Source organism: Diceros bicornis, chromosome 26, assembly GCF_020826845.1.
Source record: "Diceros bicornis minor isolate mBicDic1 chromosome 26, mDicBic1.mat.cur, whole genome shotgun sequence".
In the NCBI taxonomy this organism is placed as follows: domain Eukaryota; kingdom Metazoa; phylum Chordata; class Mammalia; order Perissodactyla; family Rhinocerotidae; genus Diceros; species Diceros bicornis.
Genome location: NC_080765.1, coordinates 2,209,421 through 2,230,879, shown reverse-complemented (window position 1 = coordinate 2,230,879; position 21,459 = coordinate 2,209,421). Strand labels below are relative to the sequence as shown.

General features: G+C 54.6%; 1 protein-coding gene across 3 annotated transcripts in view; it reads left to right on the top strand.

The window, feature by feature from the left end:
• The window catches only part of LIMK1 (LIM domain kinase 1), a 29,059-nt gene extending 7,997 nt beyond the window's left edge, over positions 1-21,062 (top strand). For 2 of the 3 annotated variants that reach the window (XM_058568963.1, XM_058568965.1), the window contains 14 exons: positions 889-1,027; positions 1,359-1,468; positions 2,885-3,091; positions 8,902-9,007; positions 9,130-9,296; positions 10,397-10,580; positions 11,456-11,542; positions 11,848-11,979; positions 13,494-13,553; positions 13,809-13,874; positions 16,657-16,813; positions 19,184-19,239; positions 19,503-19,660; positions 19,743-21,062. In XM_058568963.1, the coding sequence (XP_058424946.1) occupies positions 889-1,027; positions 1,359-1,468; positions 2,885-3,091; positions 8,902-9,007; positions 9,130-9,296; positions 10,397-10,580; positions 11,456-11,542; positions 11,848-11,979; positions 13,494-13,553; positions 13,809-13,874; positions 16,657-16,813; positions 19,184-19,239; positions 19,503-19,660; positions 19,743-19,905 (1,792 nt within the window). In that variant the 3' untranslated portion in view covers positions 19,906-21,062. The remainder of the gene's footprint in view (positions 1-888; positions 1,028-1,358; positions 1,469-2,884; positions 3,092-8,901; positions 9,008-9,129; positions 9,297-10,396; positions 10,581-11,455; positions 11,543-11,847; positions 11,980-13,493; positions 13,554-13,808; positions 13,875-16,656; positions 16,814-19,183; positions 19,240-19,502; positions 19,661-19,742) is intronic. The other variant, XM_058568964.1, reaches the window with a different exon arrangement.
• The last annotated feature ends 397 nt before the right edge of the window (positions 21,063-21,459 follow it).

The following is a 21,459-nucleotide window of genomic DNA, read 5'->3' as shown; positions in this document are numbered from 1 at the left end:
AAGGTGTGGGGGCCAAGGCTGTGGTTAGGCTGCCCCTGAGCTCCTTCCTGTGACTGGCAGCACCTGCAGGGCTGGCTGGGGTCTAGGAAACCAGGAGCCCCCTGTCCTGACCGTTCCTGGCCTGTCTTGACTAAGCAGAGCTCCCGCCTTGTCCCTTAGAGGAGCAGGGAGTAGCTGTGTGGGGCCTGTGGCACCCACCCGTGTGGCCTTGGACAGTTGAGAAGCTCTGAAGCTCATCTGCCTCATCTCTAGAATGAGGCTAGCCACGCCTGCCTCCTGGTGACCTGTGGGGAGTGAGTCAGGTTAACCAGCAAAGTGGGCAGGGCCGGCACTCACAGGTCTTCAGAGCTCCTGCAGGTCTCCATCGACATCCGCTGCCAGATGTGGGCTGAGCAGCCCCCGCACCCTGGTGCCGGGCATTGGGGAGGGGCAGGGAGAGGAAGCCAGCTAGACTAGAAGAGAGGCACACAGTTTGTTGCAGCCTCATCACCTGAATCCTGGATTCCCAGGTTCCATTCTTCCCTCCACCTGCTGGTGACCAAGAGCAAGTCACCTGCCCTCTCTGGGCCATTGTCCTCGCATGACGGGGACAGAGCTCAGATGAGGAGCACCTTTCACCCTGGGGTAGCCCGTGGGCCAGACACTCTGGAGGCAGAACTGCTGTGGGTGGTTGTGCAGGTTGTGCACTGCACAGAGGCTTCCAGCCGAGGGGCCAAGGTGGCCAAATCCATTCCTGGCTCCACTTGCTGAGCCCTGTGCCCCAGCACAGGCAGCTTCTGTCCGGGGGGACATCCTTTTCTAAGTCTCCCAAAGGCCGCTGTAGACCATGGCAAGGCTGGGGTCGGGGCAGGGAGTGGCCGGACTGAGCGCCAGCACCTCCTGCCGCAGGTGTTGTGAGTGCAGTGCGTCGCTTTCGCACCAGTACTATGAGAAGGATGGGCAGCTCTTCTGCAAGAAGGATTACTGGGCCCGCTACGGCGAGTCTTGCCACGGGTGCTCGGAGCACATCACGAAGGGGCTGGTCATGGTAAGTGCCCTCCCCGCTCGCACACTTCGCCTGAGGGGAGGGTGTCTGTCTGTGTGTCCTCACAGGTCTCCCTGCCCCAGGTCTCTCTCCTAGCGTCTGTCTTATTCATTTCACCAGTGCTCTGATGCCCCCAGGCCTTCTGAGCCCGTTAGCCTGTCTGTCCCCTCAGCCCCCTGTCTATGGAGCCAGCTCTGCCCGGGAGCTCATCTGGCCAGCCAGGCCCCCAAAGTTTGTCTGGGGCTCCCCTTCTGGAAGGGGGCTGAGAGGAGGAGCTCGGGGCTGACCCCCTGCCAGGTGGCCTTGAGCTGGGTTGGCCCCCTACCCCTGCCAGGTGGCCGGGGAGCTGAAGTACCACCCCGAGTGCTTCGTGTGCCGCGCGTGCGGGGCCTTCATCGGTGATGGGGACACCTACACGCTGGTGGAGCACTCCAAGCTGTACTGGTGAGTGCCGGGGCCCCTTGCCGAGCCCAGCGTGCCCACCCATATCACAGGTTTCTCCATCAGTGCCCTTTCCCTTCCCGGGTGGGGGCAGTCATTAAAAATGTCATAGATGTGGCCTTGTGGAAGTGACTGTGACACAGGAGTCACACTGAGAAAGCCCCAGACATCAGCTCTCTTACTGACGGTCACTGTGCTGCAGCTCCGCTGCCCTCACGAGTTCAGGGCCCGTCCCCAGCAAGACCGCCCTCACTTCAGACACCAACCACAAGGTCAGGGGTCCCCAGGCCACTCCCAGTCCTGACTGACTGGCTACAGAGTCAGGGATTCCCATGCCCCCTCAGGTTTGATAATTCACTCGACGACTCGCAGAACTCAGGAAAGCACTGGACTTAGGACTGCAGTATTTTTATAAAGAGAACAAATCAGGACCGGCCCAATGAAGAGACCCAAAGAGTGGGGGCCAGCCTGGTGGCATGGTGGTGAAGTTCACCTGCTCCGCTTCGGGGGCCCGGGGTTCAAAGGTTTGGATCCCAGGTGTGGACCAACGTACCGCAAGTCAAGCCATGCTGTGGCAGCGTCCCATATAAAGTAGAGGAAGATGGGCACGGATGTTAGTCCAGGGCCAGTCTTCCTCAGCAAAAAAAGAGGAGGATTGGCATGGATGTTAGCTCAGGGCTGATCTTCCTCACAAAAAAAAAGGAGAGACCTAAAGAGCAAGGTCTAGGAGGGTCCCAAACACAGAGCTTCTATGCATTCTCCCCATGGGATCAGGACATGGACCTGCCCCCTGCCAGTTTTTATTGGGGTTTTATTTTGTAGACATAATTGATTGAATCATTGGGTACGTGGTTGAACTCAGTCTCCAGGCCCCCTCCCCTCCTCGGAGGTTGGGCTAGGTCAGAGCCCCAACCCTCTCGTCACGTGGTTGGTCTTTCTGGTGATGAGCCCCATCCTGAGGCATCTCCTTAGTGTAAACTCAGCTGTGGTCTGAGGGGCTCATGAGAAACAGACACTCGTGTTCAAGGGTTTAGAGCCTCTTCCCCAGGAACCAGGGACAAGACAAGTCAAAGTCTTTCTTATACAGTGCTGATAAAGCTGGATTTAAGGGCAGCATGGCTTGATCCCGGATGGCCTGGTAATGACCTCCTCCTGAACTGGGTCTGTCCGCAGGCCTGGCCTGGCCGGCCTACAGCACGACTGAGTAAACAGGCCAGAGTGCCGACCCCAGAGAGGGGCAGGCTCGGTGGGCGTGCTCAGTCCCTGCTTCCAGTCCCACCGGGTGGCTAGGACCCCTCTTCCCTGGGGAGGAGAGAGGGAATGGGGGGTAGGGGCCCAGGGGGTGTGGTGATGCTGGTGACTGTCCTGACACTCTTTTCTTCTCTCACTTTGGGTCCCCACCACCTATGGCTCGTGCAGCGGGCACTGCTACTATCAGACCGTGGTGACCCCCGTCATCGAGCAGATCCTGCCTGACTCCCCCAGCTCCCACCTGCCCCACACCGTTACCCTCGTATCCATCCCAGCCTCAGCTCATGGCAAACGTGGCCTCTCGGTGTCCATCGACCCCCCGCACGGCCCACCGGGCTGCGGCACGGAGCACTCCCACACCGTCCGCGTCCAGGGGTGAGTGGCTGACCTGCCGAGGCTGCAGCTGGTGTGGCTGTGGCTGTGGACGCTCTCGGTGGGTGGCCAACTCTGGGGCTGGGGACCCTGAGAACGGGTGAGCGTTTGGGCACAGATAGACCCTAGCTCTGACACCATGGTATACCAGATTCCTGGTCCAATCCTTCCTTTAAAAACCATTACAAATGCTAGATAAAACATTTAAATTGTTTTCTTTAACCCATGGTTTATCCAACAAGAAATAGGAGTAACCAGGTCAGTAATAAGTGAAGGAGGGAGCCCGAGGTCTCAGCAGAACACTGAAGACAGCCACACCTTAAGGGCAGATCTAAATGGAGTGAACTGAAGCCTCAGCATTCAAGACCTTTAATGGCTGGGCCCCTCATAGCCCTGGCCTGCTCAAGGAAGCTCGTCTCATAAGAGAACTGCTCCCTTCCCCATTATGCTGGGACCCCAAGGCTCTCAGGGTGAGGATGACTGAGTAACAGACCACCCCTTCCATCAGCACCTCCCCCCGCAGAACTGTAAGATAAACTGATTGGAACCTGAATGGAAGAGGGGAGGGGGAATCTTCTCTGAGAATGTGTAAACTTGGACTTGCAAACCAAATTCATCTGCCTGGGTGCTTCAGAAAACCTCAAGGAAAAATTGTAAAAGTTTAAAGTACTTTCCAACCAGTAGTGTTCCCAGGCCCTCACAGAGTAAGATGCAGATCCTTCCTGGAGAAGTCCACCTCCAGGCTTCGTTGAATTAACTTAGTTAAGTGTCCCCAGGAAGATGAACGGTTCAGTCAAAAATCAGTGAACAGGGCTGGCCCCGTGGCTTAGCGGTTAAGTGCTCGCGCTCCACTGCTGGCGGCCCGGGTTCGGATCCCGGGCGCGCACCAACGCACCGCTTCTCCGGCCATGCTGAGGCCACGTCCCACACACAGCAACTAGAAGGATGTGCAGCTATGACATACAACTATCTACTGGGGCTTTGGGGGGAAAAAATAAATAAATAAAAAATTAAAAAAAAAAAAATCAGTGAACATAGAAGGAGGCAAGACTCAGCAGAAACAACAGGAAGTAGAACCAGACCTACAAAACATTCAGATAGTGGAATTATCAGAAACGGTGTAGAATAGTTATGCTCAATATGTTTTAATAAATAAGGGATGCTTGAAAAAATGAGTAAAGAGCAAATAGATTTGGAAAAGAACCAAATAGAACTCCTAGAAATGAAATATATAATTATTAAAATGAAAACCTCAATGCAAGGGTTTAACAGTAGAGTAGGATTTTAAACAGCTGGGGAGAGAAGCAGAGTCACAAAAAGATGTGAACTGTGAAAGAGAGATTAAGACCCATGGAGGACAGAGTGAGAGGATCTAATCATCTATTTGGAATCCCAGGAGAAAAGAGAGAATGAGGGAAAGCTGGTACTTGAAGATATAATGGCTGAGAACTTCCCAGAACTGGTAAAAAAACACCAATCCACAAACTCAAGCCCAGTAAATCCCAAACAGCAAAATAAAAAGAAATCCACCCATGGATCACCCCATCTAGTGAAACTACTGCACCAAAGGCAGAAGAAAAGACCTTAAAGTGGCCATAGACAAAAGACAAATTACCTTCAAAAAAGGACAGGTAGGCTGTCAGCTGATTTCTCAACAAAAACAATGGAAGCGAGAAATCAGTGAAATGACATATTCAATGCATTGAGCAAAAAATAGCCATCAACCTAGAATTCGCAACATATACCTTGTTTTATTGTGCTTCACAAATAATGCATTTTTTACAGGACCCTCCACCAGCAAAAAGATTACGACTTGCTATAGGCTTAGGTGATGTTTAGCATTCTTTAGCAATAAAGAACTAAAATTTTATTAATTAGGGTGTGTACATTGTTTAGACATGATGCTATTGCACACTTAGTAGACTACAGTATAGTGTAAATAGACTACAATATAGTGTAAACAACTTTTATATGCACTGGGAAACCAAAACCTTTGTGTGACTCACTTTGGCTCCATAATTTGCTTTATGGCAGTGGTCTGGAACTGAACCCGCAGTTATCTCCAAGGTGTGCCTGTACCTGATGAAAATATCCTTCAAGAGTGAGGGTAAAATAAAAACACGTTAAGGCAGACAAAGCTGAGATTTGATACTAGCAGATCAAATGTTCCCTAAAGAAAATTCAAAAGGAGGTAGAAAAGTTCTGAGATGCAAGAAAGGATGAAGATTAGGGAGTCACCCCGGTTGCTAACACACTGTGTGACGCGGAGCGGCTCGCTCGTCCTCTACGGGCTTTGGGATCTTTGAACAATGAGGAAGTCGAATACTTTGGAGTCTTCTAAGATTTCTCCTGGGCCTTCATTGACTCCTTGAGAAATAGTCTTCAGTGTCCCCATGTCTGGGCGTGGGAGCCAAGTGCCGGCTTCCACTGAATTCAGTGAATGTTGCTCACACAGCTGCCAGGTACCAGGCACCATGCCCAGGCATTGGTGAGAAGTGAGGATGGTGCTGGGGCGGGACGCGGCTAGGCTTGACTCGGTGTCCCCACCCCCACTGCGAGCATCAGCCAGGCCGTCAGCTGCCTTCTGTACACAAGTGAGCAGACAGACTGATGAGAAGTGAGGCACCTCCAGACCAGCTGGGCCCTGAACACCAGGCAGAAGTTTAGAAATGGAAAGCCATTGACGCCTCGTCCCTATCTCCCTCACTGGATGAGCATTCTCTCCGGCCAACATCTGCTTTCCCAACAATTTCTGCGAAGAGCTACGCCCTTCTCAGAAGCAGCCCAGCTTGCCCAAAAGCTGCTGACCAGATTGCTTGTTTTCAAGGAATCTTAGTTGACCACTTTTCATTTTAGTCATAGCAGCATTTTAAGAAAAGTTTAATTCACCTGCGCCCCTGCCTCCTCCTGCCTTAGCAGGAGACTGGGGAAGGGGAGATGGGGAGTCTGAGGCATATATTTTTAAGGCTATATCCATGAGAAGCCTATATCGATGAACACACATTTGTTGTTTTTTCAACTTTTTATCTTGAAATTTTCAAATTTACAGAAAATTTGCTAAAATAATAAGTATATTGAATACCTATACATCCTTCACCTAGGTTCACCAGTTTTAACTTCTTGCCACATTTGGGGTGTGTGTATGTGTGTGTCTCCCTCTTTATATATGTATGCATATTCATATACATGTATAAACTTATTTATTTGTATATGTACATGCACACATTGTTATTATTTACTGAATCATTTGAGAGTAAGTTGCAAACATCATTGACTCTCCCCCGCCCCCAAAAAATACGTCAGACATTCTCCTAAAAACAAGGGCATTCTCTTACGTAATTATCAATTGTATCTTATAGTGCAGTTATGACATTTAGAAGATTTAACACTGATACGATACTTTTATCCGATATACGACCCAGTTTGAATTTTGCCCGTTGTCTCAATACTGTCCTTTATGGCAGTTTGCCTCTGACCCAGGGTCCAATCCTGACCATGCACTGCCTTGACTCGTTATGTCTCTTCAGTCTCTTTTAACCTGTGATGCTTCATTTTCCTTCGTGACCTTGACATTTATCAAGAGTACAGGCCAGTTGTTAAGTAGAATGTCCCTCCGTTTGGGTGTGACTGATGTGTCCTCTTTGTTAGGTTTAGGTTATGACCTGACACTGCATAAGTGATGCTGTGTCCTTCTCTGTGCATCTAACTGGTACACATACAATGTCGATATAGTGTGCCCTTTATTGGGGTTGTCGACTTCGATTACTGGGTTAATGCAGTCCACTCTCTCTGCTGTAAAGGATGTTTTTCCCCCTTGTAATGTAGTCAATAAGTCATTTGTGAGATTTGAGTCTGTAAATGTCCTGTTCTCCAGCAGCCTTTTCACCAAACAGTTCTCGAGTCCATGCATGAGTCTCACTGTGTCAGTTATTACTGTGATCGTTATAGAAGGGAGATTTTCCAACTCCGGTCTTCCTTCTGCATTTATTACTTGACCTTCTAGTATAAGGAAGAGCTTCTCCCCCATGTGAGAATATTCTTTTTTTTATATTGAAGTATAATTGACATACAATATCCTGTTAGTTTCAGGTGTACATCATAGTGATTCAATATTTGTATACATTACAAAGTGATCACCACAATAAGTCTAGTTACCATCTGTCGCCATACAAAGTTATTACAATATTATTGACTATGTTCCCTTTGCTGTACGTCACATCCCATGACTTATTTATTTTATAACCAGACGTTTGTACCTCTTAATCCCCTCACCTATTTTTCCTGCCCCCCCAATCCCTCCTCCCTCTGGTAGCCACCAGTTTGTTTCCTGTATCTATGAGTCTGTTTCTGTTTTGTTTCATTTGTTCATTTGTTTTTTAGATTCCACATATAAGTATTTGTCTTTCTCTGTCTGACTTATTTCATTTAGCAGAATACCCTCTAGGTCCATCCATGTTGTTGCAAATGGCAAGATTTCATTCTTTTTTATGGCTGAGTAATATTCCATTGTATATATACCACATTCTTATCCATTCATCTATCAATGGATGCTTAGGTTGTTTCTTTAACTTGGCTATTATAAATAATGCTGCAGTGAACATAGGGGTGCAGATATCTCTTCAAATTAGTGTTTTCATTTTCTTCGGGTAAATACCTAGAAGTGGAATTGCTGGATGATATGGTAATTCTATTTTTAATTTTTTGAGGAACCTCCATACTGTCTTCCATAGTGCTGTACCAGTTTATAATCCCACCAACAGTGCACAAGGGTTCCCTTTTCTCCACATCATCGCCAACACTTATTTCTTGTCTTTTTGGTAATAGCCATTCTAACAGGTGTGAGGTGATAGCTCATTGTGGTTTTGATTTGAATTTCCCTGATGATTAGTGATGTTGAGCACCTTTTTATGTACCTGTTGGCCAGTTGGGTGTCTCCTTTGGAAAAAGGTCTCTTCACGTCCTCTGCCGTTTTTTAAATCAGGTTGTTTGTTTTTTTGATATTAAGTTGTGTATGCTCTTTATATATTTTGGATATTAACCCGTTATATATGATTTGCAAATATCTTCTCTCATTCAGTAGATTACCTTTTCATTTTGTTGATGGTAGAATATATTCTTGACAATGAAAATTTTTTAGGAATCTGGTTTTCTTAAAGCCGTCAATCTCATCCCTCAGCCCTTCCCCATCTCAGGGCAGAGACAAAGTGAACATTCCTTAAAAAGCTTTTGTGAAGAAAAGATGAAAACCAGATAACTAACACCAAAGAGTTAAAAAAAGCAAGTATATTTGGCAAGTTGGCCCTCCTGTGGGTCAGCGTATAGCATCATCCTCATCTCCACTCTGCACCCGTGGCTCAGGACAGGCTGCTAGCCCCTCCTGCCGACTCCGGAGAGGTGAGAGCCTTAGCCTCATCTTGCAGGGCAGGTTCAGGCGTCAGTCAGGAAGTCAGTGTATCTGGACGCGTTTAGGATCTGCCCCAAGCCTACCAGGCAGTTGGAAGATAGGTCTGCCCTCCGTGGCAGAGACAGTGCTCTGTGGAACAGGAGCCCCTGAGCATCTAGTATGGGGCAACAAATACCTAGGGGTGTGCCACCTTTCTCCGGTTTCATCCCCATGGCAGACATCAGTAGTTGATTACAGAATTCTTCCCACCAAATCAGAACTCAGGGTTCTGGACAGTTGCCACCTACTGATTACAGGAGATAAGATCATGTGCCCTCTCATCCCTAGTCTGATCCCCTTGGCCTTGGTTTCCCATCAGGGCTCTAGGGGACAGGCGGGAAGGGATCTGACCACTGCTTTATGCCCACAGAGTGGACCCAGGCTGCATGAGCCCAGATGTGAAGAATTCCATCCACGTTGGAGACCGGATCCTGGAAATCAATGGCACGCCCATCCGGAACGTGCCCTTGGACGAGGTATGGGTCTGCCCCAAGGGTCTGGCGAGCAGGATTGGAGGTGGTGCCTTCCTGCCTGCTCCCTCCCCCACCCTCATCCCCACCGCTTCAAACTCACCTGTCCACACATCTGCTGTCCCCAGATTGATCTGCTGATCCAGGAAACCAGCCGCCTGCTCCAGCTGACTCTGGAGCACGACCCCCATGACACGGTGGGCCATGGGCTGGAGCCTGAGCCCAGCCCTCTGAGCTCCCCGGCTCACACTCCCAGTGGGGAGGCAGGCAGCTCTGCCCGGCAGAAGCCCATCCTGTAAGTCAGCCCTCGCCTTGCTGTATCTCGGTACTTTCACTGGCTCTGGGCCTCGGCGGGGTGAGACCTGGTCCCCACCCTCCAGTCGCTCGCAGTCTGATGGGGAGTCAGCCCTGCAAGAAAGCAGGCCTGCAGGCGGTGCTGGGGGCTATGAACGAGGAAGGTAATGAGAAGTAGGGAACAGCTCCCTCAGTGGGGATACAGAGTGTGTCCAGGGGGGACCAGCACCCTGGCTTCCGGAGCAGCAGGCGAGTAGCTCAGGATGATAGAGCATTGTTTGGTTGGGGAAGGGTGGGGCCTGAGGCAGAAGCTAATGGGGGGGGCTTCGGATGTGATAGGGGTCTTTGGATTTTGTCCGCCTGTTGTGGGACCCCACTGAAGGGTGTGGCAGCAAAGTGATGTGTTTCACAGAGACCACTCTGGTCCCCTGTGCGGGAGGGTACCCCAGACCAGAGTTGGCTAGAGGGCTGTTGCAGTGGTCCAGGTGGGAGGTGCTGGGGATCCCTCTTGAAGGGATCAGGGGGGCACGAGGAAGAAAACCAGAGGCAGCCTGGTCCTCACTCCACTTACTGTGGGGCCTCTCAGGACTCCTGGTAAAGACTTCTGGGGGGATCCTTTCTGGGGTGACAGCCTTTACTCTAAGAAATAGCAATGTTGAAGGCATGGGTTTCCTCCTTGGTTGCGTTTGGAGCTCAGGCCACTCTGCAGGACCACCTGTATGGCAAGGGGATGGGCATCCTGGGCAGGTTGTCCGCCTCTGCACCCCAAGGCTTGGGACACGAATGCTGGGAGACAGAGCACCTGACCCAGGGTCACCAGCAGAGAAGGCCAAGAACAAACCTTCCTACCAAGGGCACCTGCAGGAGAGCAGGCCTCAAACGGGGGGTTCAGGAGGAACAGGGCGCTAGGTGCGGGCGTCAGGATAGGGCAGATGCCTGTGACTGCCCCAGGAGAGCTGCCTTATGCCCCCTTCTCCTGGAACGGGGTGATTGTACGTAGTCTGGCATAGATGGGAGCATGGCAGGCAGGAGAAGGGGGCAGGGCCTTGGCCAGGTGCCCTCCTGCCCCCAGTGGCACTGGCCCCGTGTCTGCCTCCCCAGGAGGAGCTACAGCATCGACAGGTCTCCAGGTGCCGGCTCGCTGGGCTCCCCGGCCTCCCAGCGCAAGGACCTGGGTCGCTCTGAATCTCTCCGCGTGGTCTGCCGGCCACACCGCATCTTCCGGCCGTCAGACCTCATCCATGGGGAGGTGTTAGGCAAGGGCTGCTTTGGCCAGGCCATCAAGGTACCGGGTGTACCCCAGCAGGGAAGGGCCGTGAGTGGGGCAGGGGGGCAGTCTGGGTGTGACCATTGGTCCTCCTTCCTCCTCCCACCAGTGCCTCCAGGGACCCATAGTGGAAGGGGCATCTGGCTTCCAGACTCCCTGGCCAGTGCTCTCCTCCACCGGGGTCTCCTTGAGCTAGTTAGGGAGAGGGCACCTACTACAAATAGACCCAGAGCTTTACGTGGAGGAGGTTGTTGGAAGCTGGCTCCTCGGGGTGGTGGATGGGAGGGCAGGCCAGACTGACCCCGAAGGCTCCCTCCCCTGGGGCCCAATATTGAGCCTGATGCCAGCCCTCCATGGCCTCTGGGCTGCTGACCCCTTCCCACCCGCCCCTGGCAGAGATAGGAACCCTTCCCTGGCTCTGACGTCACCTGGCTGTGACCAGGCTGGACAGTTCAGGATTATACAAAAGGTACCAGCCAGACTGCCAATGTGTCCAGACAGGCCCTGGCCCACAGTCCCTGTCCCTAGTCCCCTTGCCAGGGGAGGAGTGTCTGATAGAGCCCGCCATTTGGCCTCCAGGAGACAGCCCAGCAGAGCAGAGGAGAGAGATGGCCTCTGGGTCAGGTGGTCCTGGACCTAAGCCCCAGCCACCCCTTTCCCTGCCAACTGGGTGACTTTGGGCCCTGTTAGGAACCTCCCTGAGTCTCCTCTGTAAAGGAATTAGGTCCCACCCTCCAGGGGGGCGGGAGCACCACATGGCATGTCTGTGAGGAGCTGGAGGCCCTCTGCTCATCACCCTGGCAGTCCTGGGTGAGGATGGGGCCTCCGACAAGGCAGGCTTAGAGCAGAGACTCTGTCGGTGCTGAGTCTCGTGCCCCGCTGTCCCCACACAGGTGACACACCGGGAGACGGGTGAGGTGATGGTGATGAAAGAGCTGATCCGGTTTGACGAGGAGACCCAGAGGACCTTCCTCAAGGAGGTCAGTGAGCGGGTCGGGCTGTGGGACGTGCCATGGTCCCACTCCTTCCCTGATTGAGAGGGGGTGGTAGAGGGCTCTGGAGGGTGTGACGCTCAAGCCACATATTGAAGGAAGAGAAAGTATCTTCCAGGAGGGTGAGAGGGGCAAGGGCATCCTTCAGGGTGGGAGAAGCCCAAGCAAAAAGCACAGCGGCCTGCGGGTGTGGAAGGGCCCACAGGGGCACGGAGGCACCTTCATCTCGGGGACAGCGAGGGAGGAGGAGACGTGGGCACAGCCCCAGGCCCAGCCTGTTTGCACCCTGCCAGGTCAAGGTCATGCGATGCCTGGAGCACCCCAACGTGCTCAAGTTCATTGGGGTGCTCTACAAGGACAAGAGGCTCAACTTCATCACCGAGTACATCAAGGGGGGCACCCTCCGGGGCATCATCAAGAGCATGGTGAGTGCCCGGGCCGAGCCCGCTGTCTGCCCCGTCCCAGCCACTCCCCTGTGGGGTCCTGGGCAACCAGCTCCTCTCTGGGCCCCAGTCTCCCGAGCTCTTCAGTGGGAATCGGCCTCTGGTCTCCAGGGTCCTCCAAACTCTGACTCTGAATCGAATAGGGAGCTACCCACTCAAGCTGGGGCCCAGAGAAGGGTGGCACCTTTGCTGAGGGGAGACACAGACTGTCAGCTGTCCTGCCGGGTGCCAGTCCTGCCTCAGAGCAGCCCGACCTGGCCGTACCTGCCATAGGTTGGAACACCTTGAGGAGGGGCACGTTCCGTTTCCTCTCTGCGGTGGGCCTTGGTTTTGCTTTTGGCAAAACCAAATCCTTTTTACTATTTACCACATTCCAGAAAATTCAGAACTTTCTTTAAGGGCTTGGATAAAATCACACACCCGTCTTTAGAGTGAAGTGCTTGCAGGGGAGCCTTCCAGCACTCTGGCGCTGCTGACAGTGCTCGGGGCCCCAGGGCTTGCCCCACCCCAGTGCCCCTGAGACTGCAGAACCCTGCTCCCTCCCATGCAGATTCCTCACTCCCTGGGCTGGACTGCCTGGCACTGCCAGAGGCCATCCCTGCAGGCTCCTGACAGGTGTCACTTCTTGGGAGGGGTGCTGAGGTCATCCACAGCCTGGAAATGCTGGGCTGCGCCCACGTGGACTCCCTCGCTGCACTCGGAATCTTTAATGCACTCACATCCTCACCCTCCCACCTGAGGTCTCCAAGGGGCCGGGGCCACAGACAGGCATTTCCCCACGTGGTCGAGCCCAGAGCCCTGCTCTCCCAAGTGACTAGCGGCTGGTGCTCTGCGGGCAGCCTCACCGGGCCCTGCTGTCTTGGCCTGGCCGTGAGCGTAGCTTCAGATTGTTTAAAAACTTCAAAGAGGGCTGGCCCCATGGCTTAGCGGTTAAGTGCACGCGCTCCGCTGCTGGCGGCCTGGGTTCAGATCCTGGGCACGCACCGACGCACCGCTTCTCTGGCCATGCTGAGGCCGAGTCCCACATGCAGCAACTAGAAGGATATGCAACTATGACGTACAACTATCTAACTGGGGCTTTGGGGAAAAAATAAAAAGGAGGAGGATTGGCAATAGATGTCAGCTCAGAGCCGGTCTTCCTCTTCAAAAAAGAGAGGAGGATTAGCATGGATGTTAGCTCAGGGCTGATCTTCCTCACAAAAAAAAAAGAAAAGAACTTCAAAGAATAGGATATTGTAGAAAATAAGTAGAGCTTTTTTTCTCAGAGAAGGCGGATCAGGAACTATAGAGGAGTATAGCCCCTCTTACTGTGGGAAATCAGTTCTGTTAGAAAATTGTTCTGAATTATTCACCCCCATCCCTTAGAAGGGTGAGTGTGGAGAAGAGTGGGGGTCATCGCACCCTCTAGGACGCTTGCCCCCTCCTGCCTCTCTCACCCAACTGTCCTGCCACTGTGGCCCCTGTGGCCCCTCGTGGCCATCTCTCTCCGCCCCCAGGACAGCCAGTACCCGTGGAGTCAGAGGGTGAGCTTTGCCAAGGATATCGCCTCCGGGATGGTGAGTATGCTCTGCTTCTCACTTCCCGGGGGCGTGGGCTGGGTGATCCGACCCCACGTATAAAACATGGTCTGCCGCTAACCTGAAATTCCACGAGGGGTTTAGAAATGAAGCCACAAGGAAGCTTCGAGAGAGGGCGGAGGGGATTGAATGGACAGCAGGAGGAGCACCCCGAGGGCCTGGTGGGGGCGGGCGGGGAGGTGGGAGCCTCTGGGTCCCTCCGCGCAGCTGCCTCTTGACTCCGTGCCCCCCCAGGCCTACCTCCACTCCATGAACATCATCCACCGGGACCTCAACTCGCACAACTGCCTGGTCCGCGAGGTGAGCAGCCCGGGCCCGGGCAGCAGGAGCCCTGCTGGCCGCACTCCCAGTCTTGGGGCCTTCCCTGAACAGGGGTCCCTGGCTTGCCTCCCGCTCCAGTTTGGCCTGTGGGAAAGCAGCGCCAGGCCAGGAGGCAGGCAGACCTGGCTCTGCCATTTACTGGCGGGATAGCTCCGCCCCCAGCACGGACATGCCAGGCTGTAGGAGGGCATGATACATCAGTGAAGGAGAAAGGATTGTGTAAACGGTAAAGAGTGGTGAGCGTGGCGTTCACTGAGAACAGCCCACAGCAGAGTGGCCAGGCCTGTAGCAGGCGGCACCAACAGCTACGGGTCTGGAGGAGGGCCTGGACGTGTGGGCCAGGGTGGTCAGGGCAGGCTGCCTGAAAGAGGCTTTGGGGGGACATACTTAAGTGGGGGGCAGGGAGCCCAGGGTCTAAGGGGTGGTGATTTAGGGGACCACAGGCAGTCCACAGAAGGCAGGAGGGAGTGACTGACCATACCTAGCTAGAGAGGCAGCATACTGGTTTCCTGGGGCTGCCATAACAAAGTACCACAAACTGGATGGCTTGAGACACAGAAATGTATTTCCAGAGTTCAGGAAGCCAAAAGTCCGAAATCCAGAGGCTGGCAGGGTTGGTTCCTTCTAGAGGCTCTGAGGGAGACTACGCCTCTCTCCTAGCCTCTGGTGGCTGCTGGCACTCCTTGGCATTCCTTGGCACATCACTCCAGTCTCTGCTCTGTCTTCACGTGAACTCCTTCCCCCTGTGTGTCTGTGTCCTCTCCTTTTTTGTGTGTGAGGAGGACTAGCCCTGAGCTAACATCCATGCCAATCCTCCTCTTTTAGCTGAGGAAGACTGGCCCTGAGCTAACATGCGTGCCCATCTTCCTCTACTTTATATGTGACGCCGCCACAGCGTGGCCTGACAAGCGGTGTGTTGGTGTGCGCCCGGGATCCAAACCTGCTAACCCCTGGCTGCCAAAGCAGAGTGCACGAACCCAACCGCTACGCCACGGGGCTGGCCCCTGTGTCCTCTTCTTACAAGGACACTGGTCGTTGCATTTAGGGCCCAGCCTCACCCAGTATAACCCCATCTTAACTAATTACATCTGCAAAGACCCTATTTCCAAATAAGGGTATTTCCAGATAACCAATTAGGTTCTGGGTGGACATGAATTTTGGAGGGAACACTATTCATCACACTACAGGCAGGTTGAGATCCAGTCCTGGAGGAGGAGATTCCCCAGGCAGGTGTTTGCCAAGTGAATTGAGTACAGGAAGAGTGTTTCTGGTGGCGGGAACAGCACGTGCAAAGACCCAAATGTATGACCTTCAGGAAGCGATGAGTTGCTCACGTGGAGGGTCTCATGTGAGGGTCTCAGCCCTCTGGGAATGTCCAGGAGGCTCTTGGGAGCAGTGGGCAGTGATCACAGAGGTGGGCCAGGCTGGATCCACGGGCTTTTGGGGAGCCGGCTCGGACTGCCCCTGCTGGCTGTGGGCGTCACTGCAGGGCCCGGCCAGTGTGGTGGGCAGGGTGAGGAGAGGGTGGCCTGTGGCAGCCTGGATCCCACAGCAGGGGCCATCCCTTGAGAATCTGATGAGCATCGTGAGCCCTCCTGTCCCCAGGGTACATCTATGCACAACCCAAACCTTTGCCTACCATTGGGGGCCTCTAAGAATCCAGTGGTCGCCCTGGCTGCTTCCCTGGAGCTCTCTCCTGTAGCAGCATCTTTGGACCCCCATACCATTAGGGGGGCTCATCAAAAGAGCAGAGTCCGGAGCCTACCTCAGGTCTTCTGAAAGGGCTGGGGCAGGAGTCAGCATTTGAATAGTCCTGGTGGACCCTGGCCTTCAAGAACCATTCCTGGGGCGTCTGAGGATCCTGGGTCACGACTGCCCTCCACCCAACCAACCTGCCACCTGGTGTTACACCTGAGGAGGTGGAGCCCTGAGAGGGGCTGTGTCACCTGCAGTCCCATCAGGGTGGTCTAGGGATGCTCGTTCGACCCCTCCCCTGCCCCCATATCTACTGTTTTTGTAGAGTTTTCTGTAGGTAACTATCCGTGTTTCTGTCACTCCCAGAGGCAGCTCAGGGTCCTTCCCTGCAGAACGAGCCTGGTCCTAACCCCCACCTGGCAGGGCCCTGCTGCCTCGGCCTCTCTCTGCCCGCTCCTCAGTGTCCACACAACAGCAGCCAGTCCTGGGGCTGGCAAGTAGGGTCCAGATTTCCAGGGCCCCGACACCAAGCCTGCGAGGCCCAGGCGTGGAGGACCTCCACAGCCCCCTGACTGGGCACCGATGCCCCACGGCTCCCCACTTGTCCCTCTTCTCTCAAGAGGGCCCTCCCTGATTTTCCCATCTTGCGGGGCAGACACAGCAGTCGGCATCTCCACTCTGTAGGGTTCCTGGCCGGGCCCTGGGAGGGGCTGCTACAAACCTAAAACAGTAGAGCCAATCCGCTGGGTGGCCTTGGGCGACTTTCTTAACCCCTCTGGGCCTGAGTCACCTCACCTGTAAGGTGGGGATAAAAATAGCATGTACATCACCAGGTTGTTGCAGGATTAAGAGAGAAAAGCTGTCACGTGCCAAGCACAGGGCCTGGGTCTCTGATTAGAATTCCTGCCCTCTTTGACCACAGCAAGCAGCACGAGGGCCCTGCTGGGCACACTGAGTGCTCCAAGGTGTGTTCTCTGGGCTGGCTGTGGATTGGTGTGGGGTCCAGGCTAGGAGTAGGTGGTGCCAGGAGCGTGTCTCAGTGTCACCTGCTTCACTGTCACCCCAGAACAAGAATGTAGTGGTGGCCGACTTCGGGCTGGCACGGCTTATGGTGGACGAGAAGACGCAGCCTGAGGACCTGCGAAGCCTCAAGAAGCCAGACCGCAGAAAGCGCTACACAGTGGTGGGCAACCCGTACTGGATGGCGCCCGAGATGATCAACGGTGAGTGGGCGGCCCCGCTCATCGTGTGCCCCAGGCCTGGGGTCCAGCAGAGCTGCAGCCACCTGACCCCGGCCTCCCCCAGCCTCCTCGGCCCCTCAGCTTCCTCTTTGGGTCCTGTAATTAGTCTCCCACAGCTGCTGTAACAAATAACCATACACTTGGCTTAAAAAAAAATTATCGTAGAGTTCTGGAGGTCAGGAGTCCAAGGTCAGTCTCTCTGGGCTAAAGTCGGTGTCAGCAGGGCTGGCTCCTTCCGAAGGCTCTAGGGGAGAGTGTTTCCTTGCCTTCTCAGCTTCTAGAGGCTTCTCATTCCTCGGCTCATGGCCCTTTCCTCCATCAAGGCGAGCAGCGTAGCGTCCTCCCTCTGACATCTGTGTCCTTCGTCACAGCTCCTTGCCTGACCCTCCTCCCTCCCTCATAAGGACTCGTGATTACGTGGGGCTCACCTGAAAGTCCAAGACCATCTCTCCACCTCAGGAGCCTTCGCTCAGTCACACCTGCAGAGTCCCGGAGAGGGCCCAGGGATTAGGACGTGGACCTCTTTGAGGCCATTGTTCAGCCCAGCACAGGTCTTTTCTCTCCCGCGCCAATTTTTTTTTTTTTTATCAGGCCTGTCACACAGTGGTTCATGTGTGCCCGGGGGTCGGTTATAAAGCCCCCCACAGGCAGGTGATGTGCAAACACAGGGTCAGGGCAGGCAGACCCTGGGGCATCTCAGTGCTGGCTCTGACCACCAAAGTTAGCATAGCCCCCCACCACAACTTCACCTGTAATGTGGGATTAACGGTCCCTACCTTTAAGGGGTGGTGTGAGAATTAGATGAGATTTGTAAATTCATCAGCGTCCAGTAAATGAGAGTGGCTGTACGATTGTTGCTGACATCGTGAGGTGGTTGGTGTTATTCCCACTTTACAGATGAGGAAACTGAGGCTCAGAGAGTCTGTCTCAGCTCCCAAGGCTGCTGTAACAATTTACCACAAACTAGGTGGCTTAAAACAACAGAAATTTATTCTCTCGTAGTTCTGGAAGCCAGAATTCCTAAAATCCAGTAGAGCTGTGCTCCCTCCAGGGACTTTAGGGGACAATCCATTCCTTGCTGCTTCCAGCTTCCAGTGGCTGTCTCAACACTCCCAGGCTTGTGGCCACATCATTCCAATCTCTTCACATGGCCGTCTCCTCCTCTCTGTGTTGTCTTCTCTTCTGTCTCTCTGTGTGTGTGAGGAAGATCTGCCCTGAGCTAACATCCGATGCCAATCCTCCTCTTTTTGCTGAGGAAGATTGGCCCTGGGCTAACATCTGTGCCCATCTTCCTCCACTTTATATGGGATGCCACCATGGTATGGCTTGACAAGCGGTGTGTCCGTGCGTGCCCGGGATCCGAACCTGTGAATCCCAGGCTACCAAAGCGGAGTGCGCGCACTTAACTGCTACGCCACCAGGCCGGCCCCTGTTCTGTCTCTCTTATAAGGACACTTGTGTTAGGGCCTGCCTGGATAATCCAGGATTTTCTCATCTCAAGATCCTTAATTTAGGGCCAGCCCCGTGGCTTAGCGGTTAAGTGCGCGAGCTCCACTGCTGGCGGCCCAGGTTCGGATTCCGGGCGTGCACCGACATACCACTTCTCCGGCCATGCTGAGGCTGCGTCCCACATACAGCAACTAGAAGGGTGTGTAGCTATGACATACAACTATCTACTAGGGCTTTGGGGGGAAATAAATAAAAATAAAAAATCTTTTAAAAAAAAAAAAGATCCTTAATCACATCTTCAAAGACCCTATTTTATTTATTTTTTCTAGTGAGGAAGATTAGCTGAGCTAACGTCCATGCCAATCCTCCTCTTTTTGCTGAGGAAGACTGGTCCTGGGCTAACATCCGTGCTGATCTTCCTCCACTTTATATGGGACGCCGCCACAGTGTGGCCTGACAAGCGGTGCATCGGTGCGCGCCCGGGATCCGAACCTGGGCCGCCAGCAGCAGAGCGCACACACTTAACTGCTATGCCACGAGGCTGGCCCCTGCAAAGACCCTGTTTTAAGATAAAGTAACATTCATAGGTTCCAGGGTTTGACATGGTTATCATTCAGGGCCACCATGGAGTCCATGACGTGCCCAGAGTCACACAGCTGGCCAGTGACCGAGCTGGGCCTGGAGCCCCTTGCCCGGGGCTCTTGTCCTTACCCCAGGGCTCCCAAAGGATTTCCCTGGTGGGGTCAGGGGCAGAGCCTAAACCAGGAGGTTGCTGGCACCTGCCTTCTGGTCCCGACCTGCTGACCAGGGCACCCATCCAGCTGCCCGTCCCTGGACTGGCACCTTCGCTGGCTGGCATCCCTGGCCCTGCCTCACCTGCTGATGATCAGTCTCTTTGTGCAGGCCGCAGCTATGATGAGAAGGTGGACGTGTTTTCCTTTGGGATCGTCCTGTGCGAGGTAGGTCCAAGGGTGGGCAGCAGTCAGCCTCAGGCCCGGTGGCTCCTTTCCACTCCCCACACTCGTAGGCTGCAGGCTTGAAGTCTGCTGGGGCCCCAGGCCAAGAAGGCTCCTGGGAACGGGGCTGCCCACAGCAACCTGCATCCCTGGGGGGTGTGGTGGGCAGGCTGGCACCAGGCCCGGTGTGACCTGCCCTCAGACTCCCCTGGGTAGCACCCAGCCCCAGGGGCCCCTGAGTAACAGCTGGGCCTCGTGCTGGACAGATCATTGGGCGGGTGAGTGCCGACCCTGACTATCTGCCCCGCACCATGGACTTCGGCCTCAATGTCCGAGGCTTCCTGGACCGCTACTGCCCCCCGAATTGCCCCCCGAGCTTCTTCCCCATTACCGTGTGCTGCTGCGATCTGGACCCTGAGAAGAGGTGAGTCAGAGGGGCTCGGCCGGGGGGTGGGGCCAGTCCCCAGCAAAGCCAGGACCCACCGTCCCACTGCCTGTCACCCTAGGCCCTCCTTCGTGAAGCTGGAGCAGTGGCTGGAGACCCTCCGCATGCACGTGGCCGGCCACCTGCCACTCGGCCCACAGCTGGAGCAGCTGGACAGGGGCTTCTGGGAGGCCTACCGGCGTGGCGAGAGTGGACTGCCTGCCCACCCTGAAGTCCCTGACTGAGCTCGGCCTGCCCAGCTGCCCCCGTCCCCACCTCCGGAGAATCCACCCTGCGCCAGATTCTTTTGCAGGAGGTGTCCAAGTGTGGAGCCCTCAGCAGGGCAGCAGGCACCCAGACCCCTCCCCAGTGCCAGGCCCTGACTTACCTTCTTCTACCCTGAGGGCTGTGGCCCCTGCCCTGTCTCTGTCCCCGGCCCCAGAGCTGGCCTGGCTGCACACACACCATCACCTCGCCCTGCCTTACCTCTGTCTTGGGGGGCCACTCCATCCCGCTTCTTGCATGAGCTGGTGGGCCCGTGTGCGTTGGCCCCGTCCCGCGCCTGCCGCCCCAGCCGTCCTGCACACGCTCCACCTGTCTGCAGCTCCTCCCAGGCTAGGCTGGAGAACGGCTCAGCCCGTGCCCTGTCACAGCTGGGTACGTAGGAGGGCGTGTCTCAGTGGAGAGGCCATGCTTCCATCAGCTAAGCGGGAAGTCTGGGGCCTATCACCCCTGGGGGGTCTAGGTAGCAGCAGATATTGATAGGTATCCAAACCCCCAAAGCAGACGGAGGGCTGCTCCTGCGGGGAGTGTCCACGTTGGTAGGCAGCAGCCCTCTTCCTTTGGGTCTTTTCGTTTCTTTGTTGAAGCCACTTTAGTGAGAAGCAGGTCCCAGGCCTCGGGGGGAGGGCAGGCCCCTGGGCCAGAGCTGCTGGGAGGAGCAGCAGAGGGAGGTTGGGCAGAGTGGACAAGGCAAGTGTTCACCGGCACCCCAGCCCCCGACGTTCATCTCGGGGCCCCTCCTGAAGCCTTCCCCCGCAGCCCCTGCCCACGCCTCCCCACGCCCCTCTGTCCTCTGGGTTCTTTCTGTGTAATCTATTTTTTAAGAAGAGTTTGTATTATTTTTTCATACGGCTGCAGCAGCAGCTGCCGGGGGCTGGGGTTTTATTTTTTGGCGGGCGGCGGTGGGGGGCCATGTTGTCACTTTGCTTCAGTTGAGCGTCTAGGAAGTAGCAAAACTGTGAAGCCTTCTCAGTGCACTTTGAACCTGGAAAACAATCTAAATAGGCCCATGGGACTACAACTCAGAGAGGTGGGACACTAACCTCCGTCCGGGAATCGTGGTGTCTGAGGAACAAACCCAGGCTCAGAACAATAAAATCAATTCCGTGCTCCCCCCCGAGCCCGCGTGGCAGCGTGTGTCTGGGGGCCCCAAGGAAATAGGACGAGAGAGGAACTCTGTGATTAGAAGCCTGGTGGGAAGACAGGAATGGAGGGGCGGGTGAGGATGGGCGGAGGATGCAGAGGGCAGGGGCAGAGGTGGCAGCCCCGGAAGGCCAAGTGACGACTTGCCCAAAGCTGAGTTTGGGGGGTGGGAGGAGCAGGAGATCCTAGGGAATGTATTGCTTTCATTTCATGTTTTCTTCTTTCTAAGATTTAAGAGGTCCAGTCAGGACAACAAACCACACTAGTTATTCCAGACAGGGCGTTTACTCCAGGGAGTTGCTTACACAGGTGTTGAGAGACCATGGATGAGCAAACAGTGGACACTGAGGCAACCCCGAGACGATGACCTGCAG